Genomic DNA, 19,296 nt, shown 5'->3' on the forward strand with positions numbered 1-19,296 from the left:
TTGGTTTGGATGACACACCAGACGCCCTGGAGGTTAGGTAATCAGGGTTGAAAATGCAAACCTACACACCACAGGTTCTGACGGGATTAACCCTTGCACAATCCTCAGTTTATTATAAGGTTATGCAAGGATGGCTAACCCCTCAAATACTCCTTGGTGGCTAGGTTCACATAACACATTGACTCCTGCACTTGGGGTATTCAAAAGGCTACCCAGACTGCACCACAGCTGATCATGGGCTAAATAATCTTGTAGTGAGCCCACTGTGATATGGAAGCACCTAGGAGTCAAATGAGACATTGCTTTAAATCTGTGTCTAGCATCTACATCACTTTTATTTTTACTCAAGAGTAGATGCAGGAGCTGAATTCAAATCTTAATTCCCCTTCCCAAAACAGCTGAGCAATCCAACTGGTCCCCACCCCTACTCTACAGTAGACAAAAAAATCTAACTCTAAAACAGATTTTAAGTGGCAGATTTTGAGTATGGTTGAGCCCTAGGTGTTCCTGTGTTGAAATACTCAAAAGAACTAACCCATCTTACTTAGAATACTCATGTAAAAAAACTAATAGTTCAATGCATGTGATTCTTTCAATACTTTTATACAGAAGCTTTCAAAGCCATTCTTATCCTCAAATCCCCAGGAGTTTCAATGGCTTAAGAAATAACAGAGAAACTGCATGCAGGAGTTTACCAACCACCCAACCCCTTTAATGTTTCCCTAATGGCAAAAGGCAACAGCAGAATCAGGCATTCACTTCCAGAAGAAGAGAGTGGGGGTTCTTTTGTTTTTTAGCTATCATCATTATTGCCTTTGGTCCTCCGTCCTGGAAGAGGAAATGTCGATTTGTTCTGGGACTGAGAGAGTTTGCTTGCTAATACTGTGAAGGGCTCCATCAGTGTCTTGGTGTCAGTCGTGCTCACCTCCCACAGCTTCACCTTCTCAAGTCTGGCCCACTGCTGTGCTACTTCAGTGTCCACCTGCCTTTCTTCCAAAAGGTCTGCTTTGTTGCCTAAGACAATCACTGAGCCCTGAAAGGAAGGAAACAAACCATCATAAAAGTGGGGAGAAGCTCATGGCAAAGCACATGCACCCAGGTTTTATTGGGGATCTCCAATAAAAGATTCCGAGGAACAGAAATCAGAAAGGCACTTCACACCCGTCATGGACTGCTGCACCCTTTCCAAGGAGATTGTGTCAAACCCAATGGATGAATGGGCTGAAGGAATGTCTACCTTGGGGTCTCAATTCTTCAATGTCGCTTTAAATGTTGCCTTTTCCCTATTGTAGGGATTGGATTCAGGTGTTCATACTTAAAGCAAAATCCACTGAAATCAGCAAGATCATTTCAACAATGCCAGGCTCTAAATATGAGGCAGTTTGATCCAGCCCAATGTCAGAGGAAGCCTTCCTTTCTAAGCCCCAGATATAAGTTTGTCTGTGCTAAAATAGTCTTTGTATCACCCAGTCCATCATTTGAAAAACGCCACAAGATAAGTAAACAGCAATCAGTAGCTTCCCAATAAGTATGTCAAATGCCTTCAATACTGTTCTTATTCTCCTCCAAAACATGAGTTAGGAAGGTTACTGTGAGCTACAAGATTATTCATACATCAAATATAGCACAGTTTAGGTGGCCTAAAGGGTTTTACATGCATTAGCCTGTGACTCAAATTCTGGTTTGAAACAGTCTGTTATTAAGGTTGCTCCTGACTGATTTTAAACCCATTTCCATCTCAGCAAAGTTAGTAGCTTGTTTTCTTTTTCTTTCCCATCTTGGTCACCACAATTTCCATCTCTGCTTTGCTTCATCTCTTCTGCTTGCTTTTCATATCTTTTTTTGTGCATTTTTAAGATTTTAAACTAAAAACTAAAAAAATAATCATCAAATACATCAGACGTACTGGGTCAGCCCCCTATAACATATCTTTTAAACATTCTATAATCATATTCAAATCAATTTATAAAAATTTAAAGACATCTTTAAATCTAAGCCAAGTCCTTTTTCTCCAGCCACTCATAAAAAAGGTCCCAAGTTTGATAGAAGTCAGTATCTTCTTTCTCCTTCAATAATAGAGTCAATCTGCCCATTTCTGCACAGTCCAGAATCTTTTTAAAAATCAGTTCCTCAGTGGGTAGGTCCTCACTCTTCCAGTATTGAGCAAGCGCAATCCTCGCTGCTGTGATTAAATGTACTATCAAATACATTTCTTGTTTGCTAATATTTTCCGGTACAATACCTAACAAGAAAATTTCAGGTTTAAAAGCTAAGGGTTTTTGTAGCATTTCCTCAAGCCATTTATGTATTTTAATCCAATACTTTTTCACATATTCACAAGTCCACCACATATGGTAAAAAGTACCCACATCATGTTTACATTTCCAACAACTGTTTGACATATTTGGCAACATTTTAGCTAACCAATTTGGCAAAAATTACCATCTATAAAACATTTTATATAAATTCTCTTTATACGAAGTTGCTAAAGTTACCTTAATATTTCTCTCCCATAATTTTTGCCACTTTTCTAATTCAATATTATATCCAAAATTGTGTGTCCATGTTATCATAGTTTCCTTAACCTGTTCCCCTTCCATTTTCCTGTCAAGTAGGAACTCATAAATTCTTTTAATCATTTTCTCATCTGATTTTAACATCACTTGATCAAAGGCTGTTAGGTCTTTATAAAACCCCCATATTTTACAATCTTTAGCATATCTTGATTGCATCTGTACCTTATACCACCACGAGATATTGAGTCCTTCTTCTTGTATTTCTTGATCTAGGTTCAGGCCTCCATCCTTATCCAAAATATCATATCTTATGATCCCTTCAAAATTCAATACATTTGGATACACAAAAGCTTCCATAGGTGAAAGCCATCTTGGTAACTTATTATACAATTTTGACTTTAACTTTTCCCACACTGACATTAATGATCTTCTAATAAAGTGACTTTAAAAAGTCCCATGAGACTTAACCTTCTCATACCGCATATAAGCGTGCCAACCCATTTGCAAATCATGTCCTTCCAGATACAAGATTCTCTTATTTCGCAAGGTTATCCGTTCTTTTAGCCAAGTTAAAATAGACGCTTGATAGTACAACATCCAATCTGGTAAACCAAAACCCCCATTCTTTTTGGTTTCCTGAAGCATTTTCAGTTTAATCCTTGCTTTCTTTTTTCTCCAAATAAATCTCAAATTTTGAAATTTTAAATCCACAAAAAATGTTTTATCAATTTTTACGGGAATCATTTGGAACAAAAACAAAAGTTTTGGCAGTGTGTTCATTTTAACCAGTGCAACTCTTCCCATCAAAGACAGTTGCAAATTGGCCCATCTTTCCAGATCACTTTTAATATCTTTCAATAATTTATCGTAATTGTCTTCTTTCAAAGTTGTGCATTTAGCTGTAAGATAGATTCCCAAGTATTTAACCTTTTTGACAATCTGCAAGTCCACTTGTTCTTGGAGTCTTTTTTTCTGATCTTGCATAAGATTTTTAACTAAAAGTTTAGTTTTTTCCTTATTTATTTTCATCCCCATAACCTCACCATATCCTTCAATCCATTGTAAATGTTTAGGGATTGTTACAAAAGGTTCCTCTATTATAAAGACCAAATCATCTGTGAATGCTTGCAATTTATACTTTTCATCCCTAATTTTAGTATCTTTAATGTCCTCGTCATCCCTAATATTTCTATTCAAGACCTCTAAAGTCAGGATGAACAGCAGGAGTGACAGCGGGCATCCCTGCCTTGTACCCTTTTGTATCTCTATAGCCCTTGTACGTTCTCCATTAACTAAAATCCTGGCCGATTGTCTTTGATAGATGCTTGATATCGCATTCATAAATTTTCCCCCAAACTCCATTTGGTCCATCTGTTGCATCATGAATTGCCAATTAGCATTATCAAAGGCTTTCTGGGCATCTAAAAACAGTAGAGCCATTGATTTTTCCGTGTGTGTCTCGTAGTATTCTAGGATATCCAAAATAGTCCTCAGATTGTTCTTCATTTGTCTTTTAGGCAGAAAACCATTTTGGTCTGGATGAATAAAATCTATTAAAAACTTCTTCAACCTTTCTGCCAATATAGAGGCAAAAATTTTATAGTCCACATTTAATAATGATATGGGTCTGTAATTTTGAATTTATGTTAAGTCCATATCTTCTTTCGGTATTAATGTGATATTTGCCTCTGTCCAGGTAGCTGGTATTTTAGCAGTTAACAATGCTTCATTACATATGTCTTTGAGAAAGGTAACAAAAATTCCCTCAAAAGATTTGTAAAATTCAGCTGGTAGCCCATCCGGACCAGGGGTTTTATCGTTCTTTTGTCGCATGATTGCCTCTGTTATTTCCATAGTTGTTCCTTCTTGATTCAATATTTTTTGATACTTTTCTGGTAATTTTGGTAATCTCCCTTTCAAATGTATTCTTTTACCTTCTTATAGACCTTAGAGCAAATTTGACATGGACTTCTCTTGGAAGTTTCTTTTTTCTTGTATAAGAGGAGTTGACCCTAAAAACAAGATCTGTTCCCATACCCATGACTTCGTTCTTGATTTCTAAAAGCTCCGCCAGCATGACAGTTATGATCTCTCGGAGGTCCTCATTTTTCTCTTCAGGTATATTCTGAAATCTTAGATAATAAGATGACTTCTCCATCTCTAATATAGCCATTGAGTCCCATTGTTGACTTATTTGTTTGCTTAAATATATTTCTTTATCTACTGTCTCCAATTTTTCACATACTTGTTGTATTTTTGTGTATTCTGTTCCACTTTAAGTGGGACATCAGATAATTGAGTTGTCACCTCTCTAATAGAGTTATCCAATTTGTCAGATCGCTCTTTTTGCTCATTTGATAAGCTTTCCAGCCATATTGACATCGCCTCTTGAGATGCTTGCAAAGTTGTTAAAGCCGCCTGTATCGCCATTAAGTTTTTTGCAACATCTTCTGTCTTAGGCTGATTAATTGGATTCTGACCCACTGAGGAAGGTGCTGAAGAGGGCTGAGTTTTCCTCATGATGGAAGTTGTTCACCAAGAAATTTCAATATACCAAAAGAAAAAGGAGGGAAAAAGAGAGCGAGAGAGAGAGAGAAGAGAAAGAAAAAAAAAAAAAGAAAGTAGCTTGCAATAATTCCAATAGCCACCGGGTGGCAGCAAAAGGCTATTTAAAAGGCAAAAGGCTATTTAAAAATGAAAAAATATCAGACCCAGGAAGATTGGAACCTGGCCAAAAAAAATGGCCACCGGCAAATTAGGGGCTTTTTCTTTCTTCTTTATGCCAGTTATCAACAGATAATAATTTTTCCACCGGTAATATTGCAAAAAGAAAGTAAGTAAAAGAAAGTAAAAATGCTCACCAGAAAGTCATCACAGTACAGAGGAAACACCATGTAACAAAAACTTTCCTGGCTAGTGTCCAATTAGCCTTGGCAGAAGTCCAAACAGTCATCCAAAGTGTACACTTCTACTTCTTCTATCCTTTGATTTAGTTCCATAGCAATTATTCACTTTGCCTTCGCCCTTAGAGACATTAGAAGAAAAATCTTTCTCTTCCGCTTCAATTCAGATAAGAGTCTTCACATTCTCTCGTATGTCAGTTACCGCTTAAAAAACTTTGAGAGGGCTTTCTCTTTCTTCTAAGTCAATTATAAACAAGTACAGCTTTTCCATGGGTAATATTGCAAAAAGAAATAAATAAGAATGCTTACCAGCCGTCCGATGCTTATCTGGCTAAAGTAAGCTAATTAATCCATCAGATGTCAAGAACTGGCAGGGGCTAAGAAAACCCCCTGTATTGCCTGATTGAGAAATGCCTGAGTCTCTTCCAGTAGATATAGGATTGCTGTCCTACACCAACCAGAAGAAAAGATGCCAGGCAATCTTCCTTCGCCCTGACAGGGCTTAGATGAGTCTCCCACGACTCGCTACCAAGCAATACCAGCATGATAACAGAAGCTCCATTAATCACGTCCGTGTCTTTCCGACGCCATCTTGAAAGTCCCGCTTACTTTTCATATCTTGTTCACATTTGTCTATTGCTAATATTCTCTGGCTTCTTAGTGGTCCTCTCAATTTGCCTCATCATCACTCTGCAGAAAATCCTCTTTTGTCTAAAGGTTGTAAGTCAATGGTGGGGTGTCCTCCAGAAATGCCAGACTGCAACTCCCATCATCTCCAGCTTAAACTCTGGCTGGTGACAATGAGAATCGTAACTCAACACCTCTCCAGAGCACCTTGTTAGGAAAAGCTGCTGCAAAGATTGGTTCTTTTTATCTTAACTGTACAGCATCTGGTGTCTGAAGTGTTCTGCAAATATTGCATTACCGTCTCTCACTGCTCCTAGCTACAACAGGGCACACGCAGGTGTGCACACACATGCACACGCAGCATCCATATGTTTTTGCAAGAGGACGCCTGCATTGTTGGCTCCAATAAGAAAGCCCATTGACAAAGACAACTGAAACAGAAGGTAAGGGCAGAAAGGTGGGGAAAGGAAATACAGCCTAGTGACCACAGCAATCGTGGAGAAAAGTTACCATTTCTGCACGTGAACTTCACATTGGTTCTGTATTGGTTAGTATGATAAAAATGAACCATCTTCTGCAATGTGGAAGGTGTATTGCTACTTCTTGACACATCTGGCTCCCCTTTGCTTTACCTTGTCAGTAAATGCTGCGAGTTTTCTCACACACATCAGCCCCTCCCCCCTGTAAACTACATTTGAAATTATATAAGCCAATTCTAGCAGTTTTTTCTTCAGATTGTTGTGTTAGACCCTGAACTGCTCCTTAGAATTGGCCAGCTCCAAGCGTAAATCTTGAAAGAATGAGAAAGTCTGCCTTGCTAGACAAGATAGCGAGAGCATTTCCTTTCATAAATTGCCTTTCACTCTCTCCAGGAAATAGCTCAAATTCCTTTCCTTAGAAAGGCACTGACTGTGTTCAGACAACATAACCCCCAGTCAAGGATTGCATATGGGTTGAGTGTGGGATTGTGCTGACCCATGGATTGTATTGGAAGTTAATGGCTGGATCCAGACAAGTTTGCCAAATATAGGATCAGTACACAGGTTCGCATGCAATCCTAGCCCAACTTACAACAGAACCAAAGAAATGAATGGGACTTATATTACATGACCATTGGCTACAACTCATGGTTTTCTACTGTAGTGGGCAACAGCCACATCAATTCCAACTTAAAACAGGAGTGTAGACACTCAGGCCAGGAGACCAAATCTCTGAGTGGCACTGCCACCATCACCACCACTGATCATGTGTTGGTTGCCCAGCTTGGCAACCAACCAACTTGGCAACCAACCATAGCCTTTCCTTAATTCTAGAAGGTTGAAATGTCTCTCCTAAGGCTTAGCTGCTATCAGGACAAGCATGAAGCTACAGGATGCTGATACTTCTGGCCTCACACCATTCACCTCTGATACTTCTGCCCCCCCCCCCCCCCCCCACACAGCAATGCAACCCCGCAAGCTTCTTTGAAAACGATTCCAGTCCTGTGGGCGAAAGAGACTGGATCCCTGACTTAGACACTGCAGTTGGTACAATATAAATAGAAATTCATCTACATCTCACAGCACTACCTGGTGGACATTTACTCAGATGTAAGCCCACCACATTCAGTGGGACATATTGCCTAGTAAATGCATTTAGACCTGGGACTGGCAATCTGATCTGAACATGTGGCCACATTAAAAAATAGACTTCACTGTGCATAGCATTGTGCTGCTATTAATTTATGTCACTGAAGGGCGAGCTACATCTGCAAAGTATTCTTTCCTGCTCAAGGAAGTGTATTTCTTCAGCTTTAGGCTGGCATACAAATTTAAATGTGCCTGCAGTAGCTCTCTTTGCATTAGAACTTTCCTTCAAAGTGCTTTTTCTAATTTACGATTCTAACAGGGAATGCCCTTACACCTTCTCTGCTTGACATGTTATGCAGCTATGCAGGGCATGAAACTTGGTTAGGTTTACTCAGTCAGCCACCTGTACCAGACACAGGGATCTCTGGGGGAAGAGATGAGGCAGTTGTTTTGCTCCAACTGGTCATCTTCCTCCCTTTTTTCCTCACCTCTGAAATACAAAACAAAATGAGTGCCAGAAAGTTTCTCTGCTCCAGAATACAAGGTAGGAAAGTCAGCATTTCAATACCTTTTAAAATCCCCCTTTCTACAAGAATTGGGCTAGAAGTTGGAACTCAGCAGTTCCAGAGAAGACTTGCAGTATTCTTAGTCATTCTTGCATTAAGAGGAGAAACAAAAGATGCCCTCTGACAACACCTTGACACCAAGGTTCAGATGCCATCACAAGGCCTCTACACATTTTTTTTTCAAGAATCAGTCTAAAGGCATGGCTATGGTCTGGTTCCAGCTTCCTCTTCTTCCGTCCCAATAAAGTACCTTGGTGAGTTCATTTTTTACCTCATCTGAATTTTATTCTTCAGCCTGAAAACTGAAGTGTATTTGGGACATCTCCCAGAGGCTATGAAAATCCTTCCCACAAGCAAAAATCCGTAAGTGGCACCATGGCGCAACCCTCCTGTGTTAAAAGGCAACCTTGCTTTCAGAACCATCAGTCAAACATACGCAAGCCAAAGTAAAGTTATTTGATGCCAGGCAGCTTGATGGACACTGCAGCTTGACCAGCTCCTCCAATAGCTGGCCAACAATTCAGAGCAGAACTGGATGACAGAGTTTTCCACACAGTCTGGGACAAAGATGCCAAGATGCAGGCCTAGGGGCCAAGTACACCCTTCAGTGGTTTCCCAGTCACACCTCTTCTCCCAACCACTTTGTGTTGAGTAATTTCTCAGCTTTTCTGCCATTTTTCCCTTTTCTGAAATGCCTGGCTTACCAAGCAATGAGAACCTTTAAGCTGAAAGTGCTAGTTTTTTGGCCCTGCCTTTGGACCCACCCACCACATAGGCCCTGAAAGCCCGTCTGAAATAGAACTTGGCACTCCAACAGAAAAAGGTTCCTTGGCTTGTGGTCATGACCTGAAAATCATGCCAATTTTTCTGCTGGGAGCTAAAATAGAACAGCTGAAATGATTGACCCCATGGCAGATTCCATGGCAGAGAATTTCAAGAAGACACAGCCTGGAAAGCAAACATGACACATCTGTGGACTAGACAATCACAACAGAGGCATTATCCACAGTAATGAATATTCTCCTAGCACAAGGGGTGGCCCTCCAGATGTTTTGGCCTGCAACGTCTATTATTTCTCCCTATTAGTTATGCTGGCTAGAGCTGATAGGAGTGGTTGCCATCCAGAAGTTTTGGCGTACAAGTTGCCAACTCCTGCCCCTACTTTAACCAGCTCTAAAAGGAAAGATCTCTCATTAAATGGCAAATGCTTAAAATTGGTATCTTGTGACTGCAAATCACTGCAGTCACAATCCATGCCTTTGGGTTGCATCCAGACTTACTCATACTTGGTGTAAACCCACTGGAATCAATGGGACTGAAGTTGGTCACAACTAAGTCAGTCCAGCCCTTTGTCTTGCTCACACCATCCAAATATTACAATGACACTGGGGTGATGTGGATGTGTGTGAGTGGGTGTGAAACAATTGCTACCATCTGTAATCCATTAGTACTTGGGTGTGAAATTAGCACCCCTTAATTGCTCAACTGGATCCAATTGGTTGAGATGTAAATACCTGTGTACATAGCTGTGATGATGCTGTAAGGCATCCAAAATGTCCATCCTATTCTCCAGAATAAAAACTGGTTTAAAATATGAATAAGTTGCTCGTATGCATTTAAAAAGGGCTTGTCTGGATCTAAGCCATTGCATTTACAGGGTAGGATCCACAGTTGTTCTTCCACAAGTGGAAAGGCAGTACTTCCACAAAACAATTCTGCTAACTGAACCAAGTAGGAAGTGGTCGTCTTCACCGATTCTCTTTTCCCTGCAGTGTCCATTTCACAGAATCTGCTCTAGAGAGCTGAATCACAAGCATCACTTCTCTTTTCACTCATGGTAGCATTCTAGGCAGAGTGTGTGGCACTAAATCAAATCATTTTGCTCTCCTGCAAACCTGCAATGGAGATTGCCCCTAACAAAATGCGGCTCATTTAACAATATTTGCACAGTTGTGGCTCAGCCGAATTTGTAAAATTTGGCTTGAGGTGCACCTTCTAGATTTTGAACTGCAAGTGATTGATGCTGCTTGATAGAGAGAGAAGGAAAGCTATTTTCCCTCTGCCTCAGTGGCACTTTTTCTGTACCACAGGATGAGTCAATTCAAGACTTGCCCACAGGATAGGTGTTGTGAGATTCAGGTTTCTCAGTGCAAGGCACACTGGTAAATTAGGAAGCTGAATCAGTGCTGCTATGACAACTGATTATATAATCAGATTAGGAAATAATTGCAGTAGTACTAGCAAACAAAGACACTGCTACATTGTAACAGCCTGTTGTCTTTTTCACATTCTAGTATTCTTGCTGGTTTAATAACAGATGTTTGTTATTGTGCAGCCACTGGGGCAGGAAAAGGCAACATCAGGGCTCAAGGGGGCATTTTTATTTCCCCACCCCACACCACACCAGGCTGCACTCCTGACACAGAATATCAGTGGGTGCTGCACTGGGTAGTTGGGGCCCACATGTTCCAGCCGTGGGGTGTCCATCCTGGGCTAGCAACTGTCCCTGCATAGCCAACAATACCACTAATCTAAGAAGAAATGCAGGTTTGCTTTCTTTCTCTTCCAAACAGCTGATCAATGATAGCTATCACTGATTCCTTGACCAGGGCTGTGTACAAGCAACCCTGACTGTGGCAATAACCCCACTGTAGCTTGCACCCTTCTGCACATGTGCCTCTTCGCCCCATTTCTGCATGCACAAGCCCAAGCTAACCTGACGGCAAAAGATTCTTGAGCAGTAAAGTGACTGTGCAGAGCAGGAGCAAGGCACCCATGTCCCTCCAAGGACTCAATCCAGACACAGTCACCCTTAAAATAGAGCTGGTGAAATGAATGAACCTAAGTTAATCATCAAGTATAAGTCCTAATGATTTCAGTGGGACTGCATTTAGTATGACTAAATTTGGACCCAGTGGATCCTTTCAGTCCCACCCAGCATGGCTAATGGCTGGGGCAGTAGGATTTGTAATTTTACATCTGGATGACACCAGGTTTCCCACTTCTGTGGCAGATAGCAAGGTTTTTAAAGAAGGATGCATATCTTACGCACAGCTTTGCTTCCTTCCACAAACCATCCTGCACTCTATTCCTATGTACTGTTTGTTAAATTGTGTACACGTGTAATAGAATCGGGGAACAGGACAGGATAAAGTAGCCCAACACCAAGGAACAGACCACAGTGATGCGGACAACAGGTGACAGCTCCCACTTTTGAATATCTTCACATGTTTTTAAGATGTCTGCCTGCAAACAGAAACCAGAGCTTTGGGAGGAAGTGTTCTAATCCCATGCTTTACAGGGGTTTTAGCATGTTTAAGACTAATATTAACTGATGGAGATGGACCTGGTGCTGGAAAGTCAGGAGTTGATTGTGCAATGGGGGATGGGGCGTGGCTGGCACTAGAGTCTAGAGTCCAGATGCCACAGAAGAAACAGCTGTGATTACTGTATCTCTGGGGAACTATGTGGCCAAATACATCATGTAGTTCCATAGAGATATTCGTATGGGGTTTATGACAGTCTACACATTCGTAAGTATGGGCTATTTGTAACCTGGACATTCATAACTCAGGGAGTACCTGTAATGACAATTGCGCCCCTCTAACAACTCTCAGGATCTGCTGTGTGGAGCTGATACCTAAAGGTAAGGCCAGCCCTGGGGAAACGTTCAAAGCTGCAGTCTGCTGTAGCATAGCTCATCCTACCGTCTTTCTGATAGGAGTGCACAGGCTGCAGAGAGAAGGAAAAGATCGTGGAGGCCAAGGGATTTGCCTGAATGGCCTGCAACTCTAGGACCTGGTTTGCACAGAATGACAACCCAGAGCACAGGCTGAATATCAGCTGCCTTGGAATTGTGAACTGATGTTGTATTGTGGGTTGGCGCTGCATGCAAACCCTGCACTGTGGGATAAGTAGGGCCAGCATTCACAATCTAACAGCAAACCTTGGGGTCCTCTTCAAAGGCAGCCCATACTCAGGGCAGTCGTACAACCCATAGATGTAGGCCTACAGTTTGACAAATCTTGCTGACACTGTGTCAAGTCAGCTGTACTATGGAACAGGCTCCCTACCTTCCCATCACTGCAGATTCCACTTTCAGAATCCTCCTTATACAAGCTCATGAGACATGATCAAAGCCAATCCAAGTGGATCCTTTGGTAATAATGCATTGTGGTTACACTGCAGGCAGTGAAAGGTAGTGAAGGCTTTCTTCTTCCCTGGCATTAATCACGGCAACCAGCAAGCCCCATGTGTTATGAAAGAACTCACTCAGTCAACATTATGCAATCACAGCCACACACACACTTGCTTTAAATGGCCCCAGATGAGTCCTTGCTTTTTTGTTAGAGGCACTTAGTTAAAAGACTTATTGCAGGCTCTTACTCTCTGTGTGTATACAGTTTATTACAGGAAGATGCAGAGCATACAGCTGCATACAAGCCGTGGTGTTCTGTTAGCAAACACAGAAACCATTTCTTCTCTGAAGGGCCTGATTTAGCAGCTGCAGTAAAACAAATTAACCCTATACATGTCTTCTCAGAGATAAACTCCACTGAGTTCCATGAGACTTACTCCCAAGTAACTGAGCACAGAACTGCTGCTTAACTATGTTTCCCAATTTTCCTCTAAATCTATTGTCCATTACTGCTTGTACTATAATTTCATTTGAATTTATGTCCTGCTTTCTGAAGGAAGCTAAACAACAACCATGAAATAATGAGCACAAATGCCAGTATGATATAGGCTGCTATGGATTCAGTGAATTTTATGACCCTTTTACAACAACTTTTTCAATTCATATGGAGTCCTGTTGTTGTGAGATTGCCCCCCTCAACTCTGCAGTTTCCTTTGGGAAAGAAACACAGGGCACCTTCTGCAAAAAGAGTAAGAAATGCAGAAAGACTAAAAACATTTAAGGAAAGCAGGAAAAAAAGGCCATCAGTAGAAAAAATACATGTCTTCCCCCACCGCACTGTAGTCCTTGTGTCCCCCAGTTTAGAACAGGTTGAATGAATGGCAGACAAGAGGAGGGGAGGGGAGGGGAGGAAAAAAAATCTCACCACACAAGCTGAAGTCCATTCATGCAATGTTGGATGCAACCCATAGCAAGCAACCATTCTGTTGCATTTTACCAGGATTTATTCATAGTGAGACATTTCCCTTTCTCTCATATCCACACTCCTGAATTCTCTGGTACATACAAAAACTCTTTGATCTACTGCAGGGGTGGGCCACTTACAGTCTTCTTCTGTGTTTTGGATTACAGCTTCCATCAGCCCAGGTTGGCACAGACTATGTTAAAGGATCTAGAGTAGTAGGCCAAAATATCTTAAGGGTTATACAGTGTTGTCCTTGATCTACAGGTTACTAAGTAGTCTGGGGAAACTGTTTTAGATAACAAGTTTAATTTCTTTCATGTATCATTTTATTATTATAATCTTTCGTGTGCAGAGAAAGAATGAAGGAATCAGTCTTTTACCTCTTTTTTGTCTCTGCACTTGTCAATCTCCTTTTTGAGCCAGTCAACTCTCTCAAAGGATTCCAGGCTATTCACAGCATAAACCAGAACAAAGCCATCTGCAATAGAGAAGTAATGCTTGGGGAACTCCTCTCCTTCTTGGACTCCCTTGGTGTCATAGAGACGTAACTGCTCCTTTACGCCCCGATCTGTTTCAGCCAAAACCACATAAATATCTTCTATTGTTGAGCTGCATTCTGCACCTATTTTATTTTCAAAATGAAAAAAACACAAATCATATGTAGAATGGTTCGCACAACTTCCGCTGCACATGGGATCAAGGATCCATGACTATGGATTCTGACAACCCCATTTTCTGTTTTTACATGGCTTTGTAATGAGATACAATTTCCTTTGTCTCCTGCACTGATATTTATTCATTTATCATCACTGAAGTTGTTGTTATTGCTTAAGGGCAAATGAATAGATTTACTTAATCAAATCATGTGTTGCGGGAATAAGTACAAATGTGAAGTCTGCTATACGTTGAACTATTGCTCTTGCAGATGCATCCTTCAGGATCGGAACCCTTCTTCTCTTGCACCATTGTGCAGAGACAATAAAGACATAACATACGAAGAGTTGTGCAAGACCAAACCTAAGACAGCTCCAGCGCTTTATCTACACAGCAGCTGCCAGACACCCATGGAAAGCACACAACAGGACAGGAATGCAAGAGCGCCCTTCCACTCTCAAGGAGCAGATAACACTTTCTGTGCCTACTAGTCTTGCATTGGGTGGTTCTTGCATCGGTGGGCTGGCAGCTCCACTCTAGTCTTTAATCAGAAATTTGAAGGAGCTGTCCATGGTGCTAAACCCCAGCCCGGAATGGATGGCTAACATCAGTCCCATCTACATTACAGCCACCAGCTGCCACTGGCTACATGCTATGTCCAGTATCAGACGTGGTACATCTATATTGTAGGTGGAACGAGTGCAGAAAGTTGCTGATGAACTCAGGTCCTGCTTGTGGGTTTCCCTTGAACAGCTGATTGGGCACTGTATGAACAAAATGCTGGACTAGATGAACATTGGTCTGATACAGCACAACTCTTATTTTATAATATTATATTAACTCTTCTTTATATTATACTCTTTTTCCTATATTCTTCAGCAGCATATAACATCTCATACTGAAGGTAACATGTGGCTTTCATGACTAATGGCCATCAGTGGTCTTACCCTCCACGACCAACTCTTCATGAACAAGACACTGTTTTGTATCCTGTGGTCCCCATGAGAAAATTCTCTGTCCCCACTCAGTCAAGGAAAACACTGTCCTCCATGCCTAAGAAGCTATGCTATATGCTTTTGTTTCTCCTCCCATATTTGGTTACTCCGATTCAGGGCTGCAGCTCTTCTTCCCAATTCCAACTCATCCTTAAATACTTCCCTTGTCCCCAGCTAGGAGCAAATCCAGAGTTACTCACTTATATGGGAAAAGGAATGAGATGAGCAAGGGGCCACTGCTGGAGACTCTGCCCCAGACCAGATCAGGGACTGTGAAAATACAGCGCAAGTATTTACAGAAAGGAACAGAAAGCCATGGAAGAAGCAAAAGGAGAGCCCTGCATTCTTCCCCATTTTAGCATTCAAGTTTCACACAAGCAGGCTTTTTTCTGAAGAAAGAAAAGCCAAATGTGCAGAGGTATGACTGAAAGGCCAAACTGAACCTGATGTTCTCTCAGTTTCCTTCTTACTGTATCTATTCTAAAGAGACATCCTAACAGACATATGGTGCAAGGCAAAAAGTCAGAATCATCCTTTGCTCCATGTTTGTACCTTGCCTGGCATAACCAAACTCTCTTCCATAATGGGAACTTCTAAACATGGCTTGACAAACAAGCAACCTGGTTTGTTACTCAGTGTAAATGAACAACTAAAAATTATAAACAAAGGAAAGTCTGCTTTATTTATGGAAGACTTAAAAATGCTGGAGGTTTGGGTGCTAATCATTTTACTGTATTGTAATATTTGTTTTAATCAATTTTAATTGCTACTGCAGGCACTTTGAATGCTATTTTGTAGCAGAAAGGCAGGGTATAAATATCACTCAATTCTATGGCTGCTAGACAGAGTTAAGACAGTCAAGGGTTTTTTGGAGTCCCAACTCCAACCCCGGAACCTTGCTTTGAGGTTAAAGCTGAGGTTAGATTTGGAGCACCCTCCTCCTTCCCTTGCAGTATATGTGCAGAAGGTACTATACCAGCTGCTGCTCCAAGGTTTTAAAAAGAACCCTGGAGTTGGGATTTTGAGGGAGAGAATCGGAGGAGACAAGTTTTGTCAGCATATGAAGTTTCTTATCAGAGCCTTACACTCCTTCCTACCCGCTCCAAGGTCAAACAGGCAGCCCAGATTAGCTATTGTAAATGTTTTGCATGGCAATCTTCATCTCTGCACACTTACAATGCATAGGTACTATAATTGTCCAAATGTTGAGGTTTCTGAGCAGTTCTGGGCACCAAGATTTAAGAAAGCTGCAGAAAAATTAGAAAAGGTCCAGCAGAGGTTAACAAAAATGTTCCAGGGTTTGGAAACACTGCCCTATGAAGAAAAACTGAGAGAACTGGGCATGTTCAACTTTGAGAAGAGAAAACTGAGGGGGAACATGATCCCTCTATAGGTACCTCAAAGGCTGTCACAAAGAGGAAGGTCAAGCTCTCTTCTTGCTGATACCAAAGTGTAAGACACAGAATAATCAATTCAAGCTGCTATAACCCAGATTTAGGCTAGATATCAGGAAAAGTTTCCTTGCTGTCAGAACAATACGACATTGGAACCAGTTACCTAGAGCAGCCATGGGCTCTCCTACACTACAGACATTCAAAAAGAAACGGAACAGCCATCTGAGTGTAAATTGGTGTCCTGCAGCAGCAAGGAATTGGACCCAATGGCCTTCTTGGCCTCTTCCAACTCTACTAGAGACCATGATATGAACTAAATTGGCCTGTGCCCTAAACAAACACTTTCACAAGTAATAACACAATTGAGTTACATTATTTTATTAGATTCATTATTAAATAAAACAGTCATTTTGCAATAAGCTATTTTTGGAAAGAAAAGGAAAGATTCTTACCAATGGTGTGATTACCATAGAGAATTTGTTCCAAAATGGCTGTCTTGCCCACAGAAGCCATTCCACAAACCACCACTTTGTAGCCTTTGCCCATCTCCTTTCACACTGTTAGGCCGCACCTAAGAAAACCTGTCCAAATACCACAGTTGTTGGTGATATTTACAAGTATTATGAATGAGATCCCAAATTTGCTGAGCTTGAAATTAATTTTAAAGAAAGAGTTTTAGGATAAAGAATATAGGATCCTTTATACCAAATCAATGAATTAGTCCATTAAGCTTGCATTATTTATACCAGCCTTCTCCAGAACAGTATCCTCCAGATGTTTTTGACTACAATGCCCAGCATACCTGACCGAAGATGATGGTGGTAGGAGCTGATGGGAAGTTAAGTGCAAAATATCAGGACAACGCTAGGTTGGCGAAGGCAGCTCCATAGGTGGCCACTTTCGGGGTTCCAGTCAGGAGCCTTTGCCTGTTCTATACAGTAGCACCAATGACTATCACTGGAAACTTCTGCATCCAAACCATGCACTAGGTCACAGAGCTACAACCTTCCCCAAAAGAAGAGGGGTCTTTTTTAATTTCTCAAGGTTAGAAACATGTTCATAAGTGTATGCATGAGCGGCTTCATGGAGACACACTAAGACTGTATTTGAAGAACCTAGAATTGAACATAAAAACCACCTTTTGAATGATAATGAGTAAAAACACTGCAGTTGCAAAGCTCCTTGAACCTTAACATTTTCTGTTGTGAGGTAAGAGGTAAAAAGTTCTCTAAGATTATTTGAAAGCCACTGAGAAATGACAACATTATTATTCTTTTCTACCAGAAGAATCAGACTGAAGGAGCTAATACCCCTTGTTTGTTTAATCCTTTGTACACAGTCATGAAGCTCACCGAGTGATTTTGGACCAGTCACTAACTTTCAAGCTAATCTACCTCACAGGGTTGTGAGAAAGAGGAAGATTATGTAAGCAGCTTTGGGCTCCTTACAAAATGAAAAATGACAAGATATCAGTATAATAATACATCAGAACTAATCAGAATTCTAAACTAAACTAAACAGAAATGTTTTAATAAATAAAATAAAAAAATAAAATAAAAATAAATAATAAAATAAAAATTCCCTCTTTGTCCATTAGTAATGTATAGAACAGAAATCCAATATTTTATCTACTCCATAGAAAGCACATGGATCAGGGAAACTGTATTTCCAGACAGCAGGTTCCAGCACTATCAGTGAGAAGTCATTGCTTAACCGCTATGCACTTTTTCTTTGTAAAAAGGTTTTCTGCAATTACAGAAAAGATGGAAAAAGTGGCCCAAAACCAACCACATAACCATTTTGCCTACCTCACAGGGCTCTTGCAGTAAAAAGGGGTAGCACTTTTTTTGCCTTCTCTTTCTTAGAGGAAGGTCAGGGTATAAGAGCAGACGCTAATCCCCCAATTACCCTGATTTTAAATGTGAAATGAAAAGAAGCTGCTGCTCATCCCTTTAACCCACAAGAAACATCTGATTGTGGGATAGAATTCGAGCTTAATTTGAACCGGGAGTTTAGGTACACCTGTTTCAGCGCCAAATCCCAGGTCTGCAAAGCAGGAGTGAAAGGGGGAGTGTTTCTGAGTGTGTGCAGAGAGCACCCACATCTTAAAAGACAACACAAAACTACTCTATCTATTATTTATTTATTTATTATTTGCATTTATATGCCACCCTAATAGCCTAGAGGGCTCTCTGGGTGGTTTACAACATTAAAACCCACTGATCCTAAACAAACAAACAAATTGGCTATACCACGACTGTATAAAATAATATAGTTGAAATAAATCAATAAAATAAATAAATAAACCATTAGAACTAATTAACTTTAAAATATTGGTTAAATAAAAAGTTATTGAAAATAAACTATAGTATAAATATGCATTATATACATATAAAATATAATTAAGGCACAAGGAAAGAGGAAAACCTGCTTAATGAAAAGGCCTCCCTCACAAGAGGTCCAAAGCCAGGTCGGGCTGTTTGGGCAGGATGGGGGAGCAGTGGGAGAGCTGTCCAGTATTTGATGAAAAGGGCATTTTCCATCATAAAATGCTTCCACTTCCCTCGGGCTTTGCCATCCTCACGGCACCACGAGTCCTGAACATACTCCCAACCCATGAGTATTTGCTCGGTCCACCTGAGGAGGGGCTTCGCCCCCGGAAAGCTTATGGCAGGATAAAGTTGTAGCTTTTGAAGGGTCTGGGGGCATTTCCTCTCCCCACTGCTGCCGCCTCCTGTGGGGAAACTGCGGGGAAACTATGCAATCTATGCAATTAAGGAGAAGTGTTTCCAAGACAGATATAAATTTTAGGGTTTCTCATTTGACTAAGCACATGCTCTTCACCTTCTAGGAAAAGAGGAGAGATTATGTCAGCGTTCTCTTTACCCTTGCCGAGATCAGAGCCTTCCGTGTCACATGGCCTTCTGAACTACATTTCCCAGCAAGCACCTGCGCACAGACTCTCCTCACA

The 19,296-nt window shown here is 40.9% G+C and overlaps 1 protein-coding gene across 1 annotated transcript; it reads right to left on the bottom strand.

Moving 5' to 3' along the window:
* Positions 1-587: 587 nt before the first annotated feature.
* NKIRAS1 (NFKB inhibitor interacting Ras like 1) lies at positions 588-19,228 on the bottom strand. The gene is made up of 4 exons (XM_044449411.1): positions 19,170-19,228; positions 16,778-16,906; positions 13,663-13,904; positions 588-1,033 (listed from the first exon to the last, which is right to left on the bottom strand). Exons 2-4 carry the CDS (start codon positions 16,869-16,871, stop codon positions 794-796), a joined length of 576 nt encoding a protein of 191 aa, XP_044305346.1. The 5' UTR covers positions 16,872-16,906; positions 19,170-19,228; the 3' UTR covers positions 588-793.
* Positions 19,229-19,296: the final 68 nt, after the last annotated feature.

Source organism: Varanus komodoensis, unplaced genomic scaffold, assembly GCF_004798865.1.
Source record: "Varanus komodoensis strain SLA01 unplaced genomic scaffold, ASM479886v1 scaffold58, whole genome shotgun sequence".
Taxonomy (NCBI): Eukaryota; Metazoa; Chordata; class Lepidosauria; order Squamata; family Varanidae; genus Varanus; species Varanus komodoensis.

Bases quoted from the DNA above. Each gene is read 5' to 3' on its own strand.
- NKIRAS1 (XM_044449411.1), bottom strand. From the start codon at position 16,871: ATGGGCAAAGGCTACAAAGTGGTGGTTTGTGGAATGGCTTCTGTGGGC. The intron at 13,905-16,777 runs GTAAGAATCTTT...AAAATAAAATAG, and splicing joins CTATGGTAATCACACCATTG to GTGCAGAATGCAGCTCAACA. The intron at 1,034-13,662 runs GTAAAAGACTGA...CCTTCCTTTCAG, and splicing joins AGTGCAGAGACAAAAAAGAG to GGCTCAGTGATTGTCTTAGG.